General features: G+C 40.1%; 2 protein-coding genes across 3 annotated transcripts; both read left to right on the forward strand.

The window, feature by feature from the left end:
• Positions 1-3212: 3212 nt before the first annotated feature.
• Positions 3213-5311, forward strand: LOC105438825 (annulin). The gene is made up of 3 exons (XM_030988091.1): positions 3213-3354; positions 3863-4028; positions 4710-5311. Exons 1-3 carry the CDS (start codon positions 3307-3309, stop codon positions 5309-5311), a joined length of 816 nt encoding a protein of 271 aa, XP_030843951.1. The 5' UTR covers positions 3213-3306.
• A 1073-nt stretch (positions 5312-6384) lies between these two features.
• Positions 6385-12126, forward strand: LOC594530 (protein-glutamine gamma-glutamyltransferase E). 2 transcript variants are annotated; one of them, XM_030988432.1, is made up of 6 exons: positions 7853-7959; positions 8423-8534; positions 9228-9339; positions 9757-9911; positions 11230-11423; positions 11874-12126. In XM_030988432.1, exons 2-6 carry the CDS (start codon positions 8481-8483, stop codon positions 12031-12033), a joined length of 675 nt encoding a protein of 224 aa, XP_030844292.1. In that variant the 5' UTR covers positions 7853-7959; positions 8423-8480; the 3' UTR covers positions 12034-12126. The 2 variants fall into 2 exon arrangements, with proteins under 2 accessions (XP_030844293.1, XP_030844292.1); XM_030988433.1 differs by lacking the exons at positions 9757-9911; positions 11230-11423; positions 11874-12126 and adding exons at positions 6385-6728; positions 6928-7000 and having other exon boundaries at positions 7772-7959; positions 9228-9337.
• Positions 12127-13143: the final 1017 nt, after the last annotated feature.

The following is a 13143-nucleotide window of genomic DNA, read 5'->3' on the forward strand; positions in this document are numbered from 1 at the left end:
AGTTTCAAGACAAGTATGGCATTTCAAACATATTTCTCGATTCACAACATTAATTTGTATAAGTACAAATAGGAATTAACACGGCGAGTGATGTTAATGCCCGGGGGGGGGGGGGGTACCCAGATTTGGTTTGGACGGGCGTGTGCCGCTCATCAAGCCTCGAAACCCCTACCCATCATTAGGGGTCATTTTTCTCGGGAAAAAATGGTTGATGGAGTGTCCAGATACTACGGCGATAGTGTCAAGATATGAATTAGGATCCAATTATGTCATTATTTTTTGGTTATATAATGAAACAAAAGAAGAGCTTAGTATTAACTATTTTTCGACATTGTGTAACATGTATCACATTACGTAGCTATCTAATCTGTATAATATTTTTGTTAAAGCAATTTTTTTAACAATTTTATCTTGCTACGGTACCTTCCCTGCACGAACTTCCAATCATGGGCTTTTCTTACTATGTTATCCATTTCTTTTTACGTTTTGCCATACTGTCCCCGTTCCTTTACTGCTTTAAGTATCAATAAAATGATGTACTAACAATTTGTTAGTGTCTGTTTGTGCAATTGTTTGCTAATCGTAGGCATACGAGGCGGATGGGTTTGGGGAATGTGGGGGCAGCTGCCCCCTCCCCAAATATTAATTTTGGGGCTGCCGTCACCTGGTACATTTAAGCCTTTTTGGACTTCCAGTTACTCGAATATCCTCATGTCGTGTCATAATATGTATTTTAATTTGTTTATGAATTGTTTATTTTGATGAATAATTGACATTTTGCTAAAATGCAATTCATTTATTTATTTTTATTGAAAGAGTAGATATTCGTAAAAAGGGCTTCAGCTTGATATTATTTTTAAAAGTATATTTTGTAGATTGAAGTGATCGTCTGCTTCCTTAATATACAGGAATGAAAATTAAACACTCTTTCAGGAGCCTGTCAGTGATCTCTCTCCGTTTTAGAATAGAAATACACTCTCAAAATCGTGGAATCCTCTCACAAAGGATGAATTCAAACCACTTTTTTGGAGTGAGTCCCATCATAATTTGCTAAGATTCATCTCCAATGTAAGGCAATCCGTATAATATGACTCATTAAAGTTAATGTCCAATTAGTATGATTAGGCCCAGATGAAACATATCATTATTGAATGCACATTTAGTGATTCCAAACGCATTTACTTATAGTTGCCCAGAGCAGCCCGTTGTTGTTATATATAGGGCACGTTTTTAATGCAGTATACATAACGATATTTGTTACCCGTTTCTAAGGGTACACGTTTATTGAATGGGTGCGTGTTGATGGACTATTTACAAGGGCATGATAATATATCTGGATTATTATTTCGCGCATGGTTCAATGAATTAATGCATTAACAGATAAGTCAAGGTCGGAAGTATTGATTACGAATTTAAATGAATAGAAATAGTGCAATGGCGAGACTTCCCTGTGGAAGATTAAAGTGGCATGTATAAAATATGGGTATTTTGTTAAAAAGGGATTATTATCGTAATCTATATTATTCAGATGACCTTATCCTTTAATCCTCTCTGTTCTTCTGAATCTTCTGTAGGCCTACTTTCCTTTCTTTTTATTCCTTATTTAGATCAAGATCCCACAAATTATGCATTTACGTCACATATATATATATATATACATATATGAATGTGTTTTTGACAGTGGCTTGGCTCTTACTTTTATCTTAGGTACAGGCTTTTACAAGACAAGCCAATTATTGGCGCTTCCTTTTATTTCGGTTCTTAATTATTGACTATTATGAAAAAAACACGATGTCAGTTTTCTTTTATATTCTTTTTCTTTTGCAATATTCGTCATAATCTTCTAAATACTTGTATTAGTAAGCAGAATATAATTTCAATAATTCGGTACATTACAAGGCCACACAGTGACTCTTTTACGCTACGATCATTACGTTATAGGATGTCATAAACTATTTTGCCAAACTTTCTGCTTTTTGCCCTATATTCCGACACATTTTGGTAGATGCTTGGAGCCATAGCCAAGCTGAATAGCTGATTCTACAAGTACTTCATAGATAGCAAGCATACATAGAGTTATTTAATAAACAATTTATTTCGCTCTTCAGTTTTGTTTTATGCAAATTTAATTTTAATTAAAAAATGTAATTATTGTCATTATAACTATTGTTTTTGCTACTGCTCATCATGATGCTCATTAACATCCTTATCATCATTATAGTCATTATTATTATCATTATCACCAGTATTGTATAATATTTGTTTGTTGTTGTTTTATTATTATTATTATGTTATTATTAGTATTATTATTATTTTTTTTTTTTTAGACAAATATTATTATCATTGTAATTATCATCATCGTCCTCTTAATCAACATCACTGCTATGATCATTGTTATTAATATCTCTTTTTTTTTCAGTATGGGCACCGGTACTAGCAAAGGTGCGGCCACTGAAGGAGGTAGAGGTAGTGGAGGAGGAGGTGCGGCGGGAGGGGAAGGAAGAGGAGGTGATGGAGGTGGTGGAGGAGGAGGGGGAAGAGGATGTGGTTGCGAAATACCAACGGAGGACGTCTTCGATGAATGGCTTCTCTCCTGGCTGGGCTCACTACCACCGCCAGAGACATTCGAGGAGGAGAATGATGAGGATGACGCTCCCGTACCCGAAGGAGGAGGAGGAGGAGGAGGAGGAGGAGGTGGGTTACTGTTTCTTTCTTTTTAATATATATATATATATATATATATATATATATATATATATATTCTCTCTCTCTTTCTCTCTCTCTCTTCCTCTCTGTCTACATGTTTTAAATTTATCTCAATGTGTAAATGTATAATTTTCAATATTGTATCATTTACGCAGGAGAGGTCAAAAGCTCTCAGTCTCTCTAACATATGAAGAGTTTCATTCCAAAAGGAGCTAAATCCATGTTTGTAATTCTGGAAGAAAAGGCCATTGTTTACCAAATTTTGTACAGGCGTCTATGGAAAAGTGATATTAGAAGTTGCATTTTTTTCATAATTGCTCCAAAAATTTAAGTAAATAATTTTGTTCAAAGACGGGTACTCAAGTGAACAATGTTCTGATATCAATAACTCTATTTTCATCAAAAGTGGATTTAGCTCCTTTTGGAATTAAGCTCTTCATATATAAGTTCAGAGTGAATGTGTACATGTGTAATTTGTCATATTGTGTCGTTTACTCAGCCTCAGGTGAAGCCCCCGCTGGAGGTGATGCTGCTGGTGGTGGTGGTGGTGGTGACGCTGCTGGTGATGCTGGCGGTGATGCTGGTGGTCCGCCTCCGCCGATGCCTACCAGGATTCCATCTCTCAAGGTTACAGGTGTCAAACTAAATGTAAGCCACACTTCGTCTTATCTGTCCTCTCAGCTACGGCCCTTTTTCATAAATCTGATTTGGATTAGCAATTACCATGATTACAAATACTTTCAAGAAATCCACATAATGGCAATTGACAATGAAGTAAAGTGTAACATGCTTCACATCACCGTTTCTTAGGAGGCACGATAGCTCAGCAGGAGGCGCGATAGCCCATGCAGTCGGTAGAGCAGTGGTCTCGTAAACCAAGTCGATGCGCTAGTTCCCTTTGGTAAGGCATTAATCATCATTAACAGGTCCCTCGGAGAGGGCCTAAATCCGTCGGTCTTCTGATTGCTTACTACCAAGCATTTATTGATTTCTTAGCTGCCAGGTAAAATAACCACCACTATAAAGCTCAGAGCTCAGAGAAGATGAGCATGCAGAAATTTCGTTGTGCATGCACAGTTGCAATTCATGAAAATAAAAGACAGCATTATTTGATGTTTGGGGCTTTTGTTTCTTTTGTCCAATCATGGATTTCTAGGCGATGTCCAATGCATTACTGCATGAAACCAAGGAGTACGAGTTCGACAAGTCATCTGGACGTGGTCTCATTGTAAGACGAGGTCAGGAGTTCAAGATCGTCATCCTTCTCAGCAGGGCCTTCAAGCAGAACAAGGAACGCATCTCTCTCCAGTTTTCTGCTAAAGGTATCAATATCAATTCCAAAATCAATTTGTATAGAGCAGCTCCTATATAAATATACTCTACTGCGCTGTGATAAAAACAAAACTCCTAACAGTGCTACTTTACAAACAAACATTAATAAAATAATAAAACAGATGATCAGAAAAGGTTGATCATGTAGCATATAAGTATTGGTGTGTATTGCAACGTCTGCAAGGTTCTGGAATCATCAGAATGATAAGAAATTTGGACCAGTCTTGGTAAAGTTGCAAGCACCTGTACACAGAAAGATGTATATGGGACTACGCGACACGTGCGCGATATCTGTCCGGTCCGGAAATATATAATAATTTACCAAATATATCAATTAGTAGGCGGTTCTCGGGCAAAATTTGTATCATCACGTATTAGTAAAAACATATTCTTTCACATGATTGGTAATAAGAGCTTCCATTTCATTTTTTTGAGAGGAGGGCGTTTCCAAATTGGTCTAAACCTTTATGATTCAGAGGGAATGACATGGATATACCAGTCTGCGAATTGTTTTGGGCTTTTACCGTGTAATAAAAAAAAATTAAAAAAAAAGAAAGGTGATATTAATACAGGAGTTGTTCGATATGGATGATACTCCTGGTCATGAATGTCCAGTGGTGACTTTTTAATGTGGTAGATGTGTTTCCGACACGCATTTCTTTCTCTTGCAGCCAAGGTTCCTAGACCAATGGACGGGACCCTAATAGCCCTGGACATCAATGGTACTTACAAAGACGGGGCCTGGAGTGCAAAGATGGAGTCAGCAGAAGACAACACCATTCAGGTCACGGTGAACAGCGCCCCCAATGCCATTGTCGGCAGTTACAAGCTGACTGTCAAAGTCGAAAGCCGAGCGAGTGGTCTGGAGACGGTCTTCCCTCAAGACAAGAAGATCATGGTTCTGTTCAATCCATGGTGCGAGAAGGATACCGTGTTTATGGGGGACAAGGCCGAACGAGAAGAGTACATCCTTGAGGACAGCGGGGCAATCTGGAGGGGGAATTCCCACAGCAGCCGCCCAAAACCCTGGAACTTTGGACAGTTCGATTTGGAGGTTCATCGAGTGGTCTTTGAGCTCCTGGAGAAGCACGTCAGTGCCAAAGACAGGCGAAGTGCTGTCAAGGTATCAAGGTGGTTTTCCTTCATTGTCAATGATGAAGTCCTCCATGGTAATTGGAGTGGAGACTACGCGGGTGGTACCCCTCCGTCTAGGTGGAAAGGCAGTGTGGCTATCATAGAAGAGCACGGAAAAGCCAAGACACCTGTCAAGTAAGAACAATTAAACTGTTAAATACCATCTTCTGCAACAAATAGTCTTGCTTCATAAGACTAGAAATAGTGTAATATATTTGATGACATGTCCTCGTGATAGAAAAAGGAAAACAAAATTGAGCCATTGCTACAAAATATTGCTGAATCAGGTGTATTCATAGACATTCTGAACCAACAAACACATTAAGATTAACATGTTTAAGAAAAGTGCAATCGTAGGCCGTTTTGAACAATCATCTTCGGGATGCCTTTTATGATATAATTTAGAAGGTTACGCGTCTACACTCATACATGACTTGTCAAAAACGGGGGATTTTCATTGTCCTCCACAAACAGGTTATTAATTGTCCTTCACAAACAGGTTATTAATGTCCTTCACAAACAGGTTATTAATTGTCCTTCACAAACGGGTTATTAATGTCCTCCACAAACAGGTTATTAATTGTCCTTCACAAACGGGTTATTAATGTCCTTCACAAACAGGTTATTAATTGTCCTTCATAAACGGGTTATTAATGTCCTTCACAAACAGGTTATTAATTGTCCTTCACAAACGGGTTATTAATGTCCTCCACAAACAGGTTATTAATTGTCCTTCACAAACGGGTTATTAATGTCCTTCACAAACAGGTTATTAATTGTCCTTCACAAACGGGTTATTAATGTCCTCCACAAACAGGTTATTAATTGTCCTTCACAAACGGGTTATTAATGTCCTCCACAAACAGGTTATTAATTGTCCTTCACAAACAGGTTATTAATTGTCCTTCACAAACAGGTTATTAATTGTCCTTCACAAACAGGTTATTAATTGTCCTTCATAAACGGGTTATTAATGTCCTTCACAAACAGGTTATTAATTGTCCTTCACAAACGGGTTATTAATGTCCTCCACAAACAGGTTATTAATTGTCCTTCACAAACGGGTTATTAATGTCCTTCACAAACAGGTTATTAATTGTCCTTCACAAACGGGTTATTAATGTCCTCCACAAACAGGTTATTAATTGTCCTTCACAAACGGGTTATTAATGTCCTTCACAAACAGGTTATTAATTGTCCTTCATAAACGGGTTATATTGTGTTTTACAGATATGGTCAGTGCTGGGTTTTCTCAGGCCTCCTCACCACATTCCTCCGCTGTATCGGGATTCCAGCCCGTAGCGTCACCAACTTCGATTCTGCGCATGACACCGAAAACAACATGACGATCGACAGGTACCAGGATAGCGAGGGAAACAAGCTCGACTACGATTTCTTTCGAACTTCAGGCGGAAGGGATGACGTGGCTCGGACTGGCGGTGACTCTGTCTGGAACTTCCATGTGTGGAATGAGGCGTGGATGACCAGACGAGACTTGGACAAGGGTTATGATGGCTGGCAGGCTGTCGATTCAACACCGCAGGAGCTAAGTCAAGGTATAAGATTTCTCCTTTAAATCGTATGGTAGTTGCAGTAGAAGTAATAATAATATTCCCCCCTTTTTTACTATACGAATTTGTAGTATGATTCATTATAATTGTTCTCTTTATAATTGTTATGGTTATTGTTATCATCGTCATTAGAATTATCATTATTTTCACTATTGATGTTGTTGTTATTATTATCATCTGTCAGGTAAATACCAGTGTGGCCCAGCCCCTGTGAAGGCCGTCAAACGTGGCATTGTGAACCAAGGCTATGATACAGGGTAAGAATTTACTTTCTCTACGACTCCCAAAAACTCTCAAGAAATCTACTCGAAGACAGCTTCAATAACCTTACTTCCTAGTGTATTCCAAGGGTCAAGGGTCTTCCGGTCGGTCAAGAGTCGGCGTGGAGTCGGGGTAGAGTCGGTGTGCATGGGTCACTGCGGATTCGGCTTGATTGGGGTGATTGCGCTAAAATGAGCTCGTACATGCGATTTCCCTTGACCTTATACGTGTGAAAGTCACCTCGCCATGTCTCTTTACCTGTGTAATAAGTGAGACACACTTCCGAACCGACTCCGCATTCTTCTTCCATTTTTTGAGTACATACCTCTTTACAGAGTATTATCGTACTATACTGGGGTGTGTGCAGGTGGACCACTACACCGGGGTTCCCCCTACTCTTATACGAATAGTGCAATGGGTTCTTAACGTACAAAGGTAGTGACTCTTCTCTACACGGGGCCTCCATTTAACGTCATATCCGAGGGACGGAGTGTTTTCCACTTATCATAGCCTGCGTCTATGAACAAGGGGAGGGGCACGTTAACACACAACGCAGGCTTAGTCATCCGCCTGAATGGGAGTCGAACCCGGGATCTTTGGTTCGACAGGCAGACGCTTTACCGACTGAGCCAACTCGCCTCCTAAACTAATCGATTTGGGCCAGTCGGGGGTAATGTAAAGTTTGGGTCGATCTGCCATCGGTCTCGTGTCAGTCTCTTGAGTGTGACTGAGGTGTCAGTGTGTGTTTTTATCATTTTCTTCCAAAGGTTTGTCTTTGCCGAGGTCAATGCAGATGACGTCACATGGCTCGTGGCTCCGTACCCGAATCATCGAGATGGTTTGAAGTACACATTATCGAAGCTTGACAAAGATAAAGCCGGTCACGTGATCAGTACGAAGAAAGTGGGATCGGATGACAGGAATGACATCACTCTTGAATATAAATTTAAAAACGGTAAAATACAAAAATTTGGCATAATATTTGATAATTGATATTTTGTTTTATGTAAAGTTTTATTTAAACACTTACTGTCCGTGAGGGCCCTGGATTAAAAAAAAATAATGAAAACAATTTATATATAAGTATTATACAAAATAAATACATAAGAGATCATTGTAATGTAGAACTTACCGCTGAAAGAAAAATATTTACAACAAATTAAAGCACACGTGTACATGCAAGAAAGGAATATTCAAATGACTTGAACTTATAATGTATAGAGGGAAGAAGAACTAAAGTAAGAAAGAAAAAAAGAAGAAAAAATAGGTAAGATATACCGATATCCGATGTTGAATACGGTACGTAGGTGGCCCACTTTGCTAAGTGAATTCAATTTAACCTCATTTGTCTCAACCGACAATAAGCCATGTCTGCACACTAAATCGGCTGCTTTACCGTTTCATCCTCCCATCTCTAGACTCTCCCGAGGAACGCGCTGCGGTCGAGGAGGCGGTCAACAAGGGCATCAACCGGGGATGTACGACGTCGACGGAATACCTGACGATGTAACGTTGACAATCTCATGCGAGGTAAATTAGATATTGCTATCCAACCCTAGTCAACTACCCCTAGGGCAACCACCCTCTAGGACGTCTCCCCCCTGGGACAACCACCCCTCCGGACAACTACCCCCTATTCTAGGGGTGGTTGTCCGGGGTAGTTGTACTAGAGGGTAGTAGTCCGGGGGTAGTTGTCCCATGTGTAGTTTACTGTGGGGTAGTTTTCCGTGGTAGTTGTCCCAGGGGGAAGTCGTTCTAGAGGGTGGTTGCCCTAGGGGGTAGTTGTCCTAGGGGTAGTTGACTGGGGTGGTTATCCGGGGGTCGATGTCCAGAGGGTAAGCACCCGGATACGGATATTTAGTGCTATATTTTTCTCATGAAATCTCTTGTGTCTGAAAACAATACACATAGCTATATGCAAGACATTGTAGAGGTGTCATGGTATAGTGGATATTTCAATGGACTGTGGATCACGTTCGAGTCCTAGTGCGGCTCTAGCATGTATGTGACTCTGTGTGAATGCGGAATTTTAGATTTGCGTGGACTGCTACGTGTGACGTCTTTTTAAGGCACTGTCAGTCACATCTGACGTCCTTTTAAGGCACTGGCAATGCCTTAAAAGGACGTCACACGTAGCAGTTCACGTTGTCGTCGTACAAATCTAACAGTCCCCAATGTTTGACATGTAACTAACTATTCATTTATTCTTTCTTTCCGTATTAGGATGACCTCTGGATAGGTCGTCCTTTCAATGTCAAGATCGAAACAAAGAACGACAGCGACCAGGCCAAGGAGATCAAACTCAAGACAGAGATTAAAAGCTCTGACTACACAGGTAAGTTCAAAGATCGGGGGGGGGGGGGGTGATTCACAAAGCCTTTTGTAATGACAAATGACACAAAAATCAGTGACAAATCTGCTGATAGTCAATCAAATAAGAAATCCGATCATCAATAAATAATGTTCAGAATTAATTAAAGTTCACTTAATTGTTTCTCCTCTCTCTCTCGCTCTCCCTTCCTCTCTCTTTCATTCTTTATTTTCTTTTCTCTCTATTTCACTCACTCTCTCCGTCTCTCCCGCTCTCTCTCCTCTCTCTTTCCCTCTCTTCCTTTCTCTCCCACTCTTACTCGCTCTTCCTCTCTCGCTCTCTCTCATTCTTTATTTCTTTATTTTTTCTCTCTCTCTAACTCACTCTCTCTTACCCTCTCTCTCTCTCTCTCTCTCTCTCTCTCTCTCTACCTCTCTTCAGGTAGGACAAAGGCTACGATCAAGACGGAAGTCATCGATATCGTCCTGCAAGGCAAGGAGAGCGTGACTAACGTCATCAACGTCGAATACAACGATTACGGAGAGAAGCTCGACGATGAGGGAATGTTTGCCATATCCGTCATCGGACGTGTTAAGGTGAGATGTCGAGACGAGTTCCTAACTCCGACCCTGGACTAAACAAGATGAACCAAACCTTACCAAATCAAATCACATCAAATCATTATTTTCCACTATGAAAACACATTACAAAAAAGTATGAATAACAGTGTCAGGCCCTGATCCTAACCCTAACCTTTTTATAAAACCCAATGTAAAGTTAAAAATAACTTTAACATAACGTTAAATCTCTGACGAAATGTAGTCAGGAGCAAATGTCGATGATGCTGTAAATTAAGCCGTGTTTACATATGAAATAAAATTCATTAGAAATGAAAGAATTAAAATCCACCATGAATTAATTGGCATAATTGTTCATATCAGAGAAACACAAGCAAAATCACTTGCTGGAAACAGGATGGGGGTGGGGGAGGGGGGGGACTTGAGACGCGCACCCATACGTGTGCTCCATTTTGAAAACGGAATTGGCATACCATAATTTAAGTCGCAACCAAAAATGTTAATTAGCGTCGTGAAACTACGAGAGTGATTGTTAACAATTTTTCCACCTGCCAGTCATTTTACCCCCAAATTGTTTTATTTTAAAGAGAAGGTTGAGTTCTGGGAAGTGGTAAACAAAAAAGTGGTGAGCGTTATCATTGTATTATGCAAGTGTGGAAGAACATCTGATAACAAATGTTCCCTGAAAAGCATGGCTCTTCAAATGCCTTAATATTCTAAATATGGCATGCAACATCATACAAATCGAGACGGATTTTTATGCCACATGCTCGTGTAGTCCCATATACATCTTTCTGTGTACAGTACTTGTAAATTTACCAAGACTGGGCCAAATTTCTTATAATGTTGATGATTCCAGAACCTTGCAGTACATACCAATACTCATATAACATATGCTCTATACATGATCAATCTTTTCTGATCGATTCCACAACTTTTCTTTCACAATGCAATCGCATGACCAGCAGGCGCGTAGCCAGAGTTTGATGTTGGGGGGGGGGGGGGGGGGGGGGGGGGGGGGGGGGGGGGGGGGGGGGGGGTGGGGGGGGGGGGGGGGGGGGGGGGGGGGGGGGCACATACATGTAATCGATCGAGGTAAAAAAAGGGGTCTACAAAATTTCAACCGATCCTGGAAATTTTAGGGGTGGGGCACGTGCCCCCCCCCCCCGTGCCCCCCCCCCCCCCCCCCCCCCCCCCCGTGGCTACGCGCCTGATGACCAGAGCTCAAATGTATCTTTAAATATGACGAATATGTGTATCGCTGTAAATGTAGGATCATATTTGTTTATATTACACCCCCTGCCAGTCAATAACTGTATAATATTCGATCAACTAGGGGAGCTCAAAGCCAATCACCCGGGAGGATAGCATCCGGTTGAAACAGCCTGACCTAGAGGTCAACTCAGAGGTCAACGGGTCAGAGGTCAAACTGATAGTCGAGTTCGAGAACCCTCTAGATCGACCCCTCACCAATTGTGAATTCCATGTCGAAGCGCCCAAGCTTGTGAAACCTTTCACGGTCAAACAAGAGTGAGTAGAAGAATAAGAAGTAGTAGGAGTAGAAGAAGTAGTAGGAGTAGTAGGAGTAGGAGTAGGAGTAGTGGTAGTAGGAGAAGGAGTAGTAGTAGTAGTACAGAAGTAGTAGTAGTACATGTAGTAGTAGTAGTAGTAGCAGCAGCAGTATATAGTATAGTAATATTAGTAGCAGTAGAAGTCGTAATATAGTAATAGTACTAGTAGTCGTAGCAGTAGGAGAAGTAATAGTAGCAGTAGTAGTAGGAGTAGTAGTAGTAGTAGTAGTAGTAGTAGTAGTAGTAGTAGTAGTAGTAGTAGAAGTAGTAGTAGTAGTAGTAGTAGTAGTATAAGTAGTAGTAGTAGTTAAACATGACTTCTGGCTAGTTTGTAAATAGCATTCTCCCGCATGTCGCATAATTTTTCAATATGAAACAAATTAAATAATGTTCGTGATTCTTTATTCAGAGACATTCCCGCCAAAGAGAAAATTCGACGGGAAATCACGTTCACATCGCGATCGTCTGGCCGAAAGACCGTGGTCGTCGAGCTCGATAGCAAGCTGCTCAAGGACATCGATGGCAGGGTCGTGGTAGAAGTCAAGCTTGGTGAAACTGAAGAGGACTAAGACCTGGGGCCCGTTTCGCAAAGCCTTTTTTCAATGACAAATGACAAAAATCAGTGACAAATCTGCTGATAGCCAATCAGAAGCAAGGATTTCAGTAGCTTATAACAAAAACTGTCATTTGTCACTGATGACAAGTTTTGTGAAACACCCCCCCCCCCTGATAGTTCAAATGATTGACCAATTACGCGTACAGAACAACGTCATGTGACTGTCACATTTCAAAATACATACGCAATTAAAGCCAATACATTATGATTGTCACGAGAGCTTTTATATTCATGGCCATTTTGTTAATCAGTTGTAAACACGTTGTACTGACGCATGTATATATATATATATATATATATATATATATATATATATATATATATATATATATATATATATATATTTCTTATATGTTTCATGCAATTGACTCTTAATCCAAGGGTTTCAGGGTTCAAATCCCAGCCTGGTATATCTTTTTTTCTGTAATATAGCCATCCTGTCGCTGCATTTGATTGGCTCAATAGGACCTATACGTCATGCGCTAGTTATCAATATTCATGAAACGCACGCACACAGAATCTGATGCGATATTTATTTATCAAATATGAGTGACATTCCGACAAAATCGGGAGGCTTACCATAAACGAATGACTACCCAGGTCGCAACTTGTCCATAATCATTGCGACATACTGGTTAATTAAGTCCAGAATCTGGCCGATTTCATTTCGAATTTGATCTCCACCTTACCGTACCAACGCAAATATTCATATATTCAAATATTAATATGCATTCTAGGATGGCTATATTACGGGGGAAAAGACGCAGCCTGGCACCCACGTCTTTTGGCAAGACAATAATTATTATTATTATTATTATTTATTCGGCAAAGGAAAACATTACATATCAGTGTACACAATACAAAATAAGACATAATTATCAACCATTGGAACGCCAGGGACAGAAAAAGTTAACTAAATTACTGTGGCATAAAGCCTCCTGTCCCAATTCCAATGGATGATTTACATAAAACAGAAATAAGAAGTTTAGCCTTGGGTTACCTTCAAAGTTGAAAAGTAATTAGGGCCTATTAAACAATTATAAGTGATGTAATTAAATGCAAG

The sequence above is a fragment of the Strongylocentrotus purpuratus genome, unplaced genomic scaffold, assembly GCF_000002235.5.
Source record: "Strongylocentrotus purpuratus isolate Spur 01 unplaced genomic scaffold, Spur_5.0 spur5_scaffold_17, whole genome shotgun sequence".
NCBI classification, from domain to species: Eukaryota; Metazoa; Echinodermata; class Echinoidea; order Camarodonta; family Strongylocentrotidae; genus Strongylocentrotus; species Strongylocentrotus purpuratus.

Coding starts and splice junctions, on each gene's coding strand:
- LOC594530 (XM_030988432.1), top strand. CDS start 8,481: ATGTACGACGTCGACGGAATACCTGACGATGTAACGTTGACAATCTCA. Junction 9,340..9,756: donor TAAAAGCTCTGACTACACAG/GTAAGTTCAAAG, acceptor ACCTCTCTTCAG/GTAGGACAAAGGCTACGATC. Junction 9,912..11,229: donor CCGTCATCGGACGTGTTAAG/GTGAGATGTCGA, acceptor TCGATCAACTAG/GGGAGCTCAAAGCCAATCAC.
- LOC105438825 (XM_030988091.1), top strand. CDS start 3,307: ATGCCTACCAGGATTCCATCTCTCAAGGTTACAGGTGTCAAACTAAAT. Junction 3,355..3,862: donor TTACAGGTGTCAAACTAAAT/GTAAGCCACACT, acceptor ATGGATTTCTAG/GCGATGTCCAATGCATTACT. Junction 4,029..4,709: donor TCTCCAGTTTTCTGCTAAAG/GTATCAATATCA, acceptor TTTCTCTTGCAG/CCAAGGTTCCTAGACCAATG.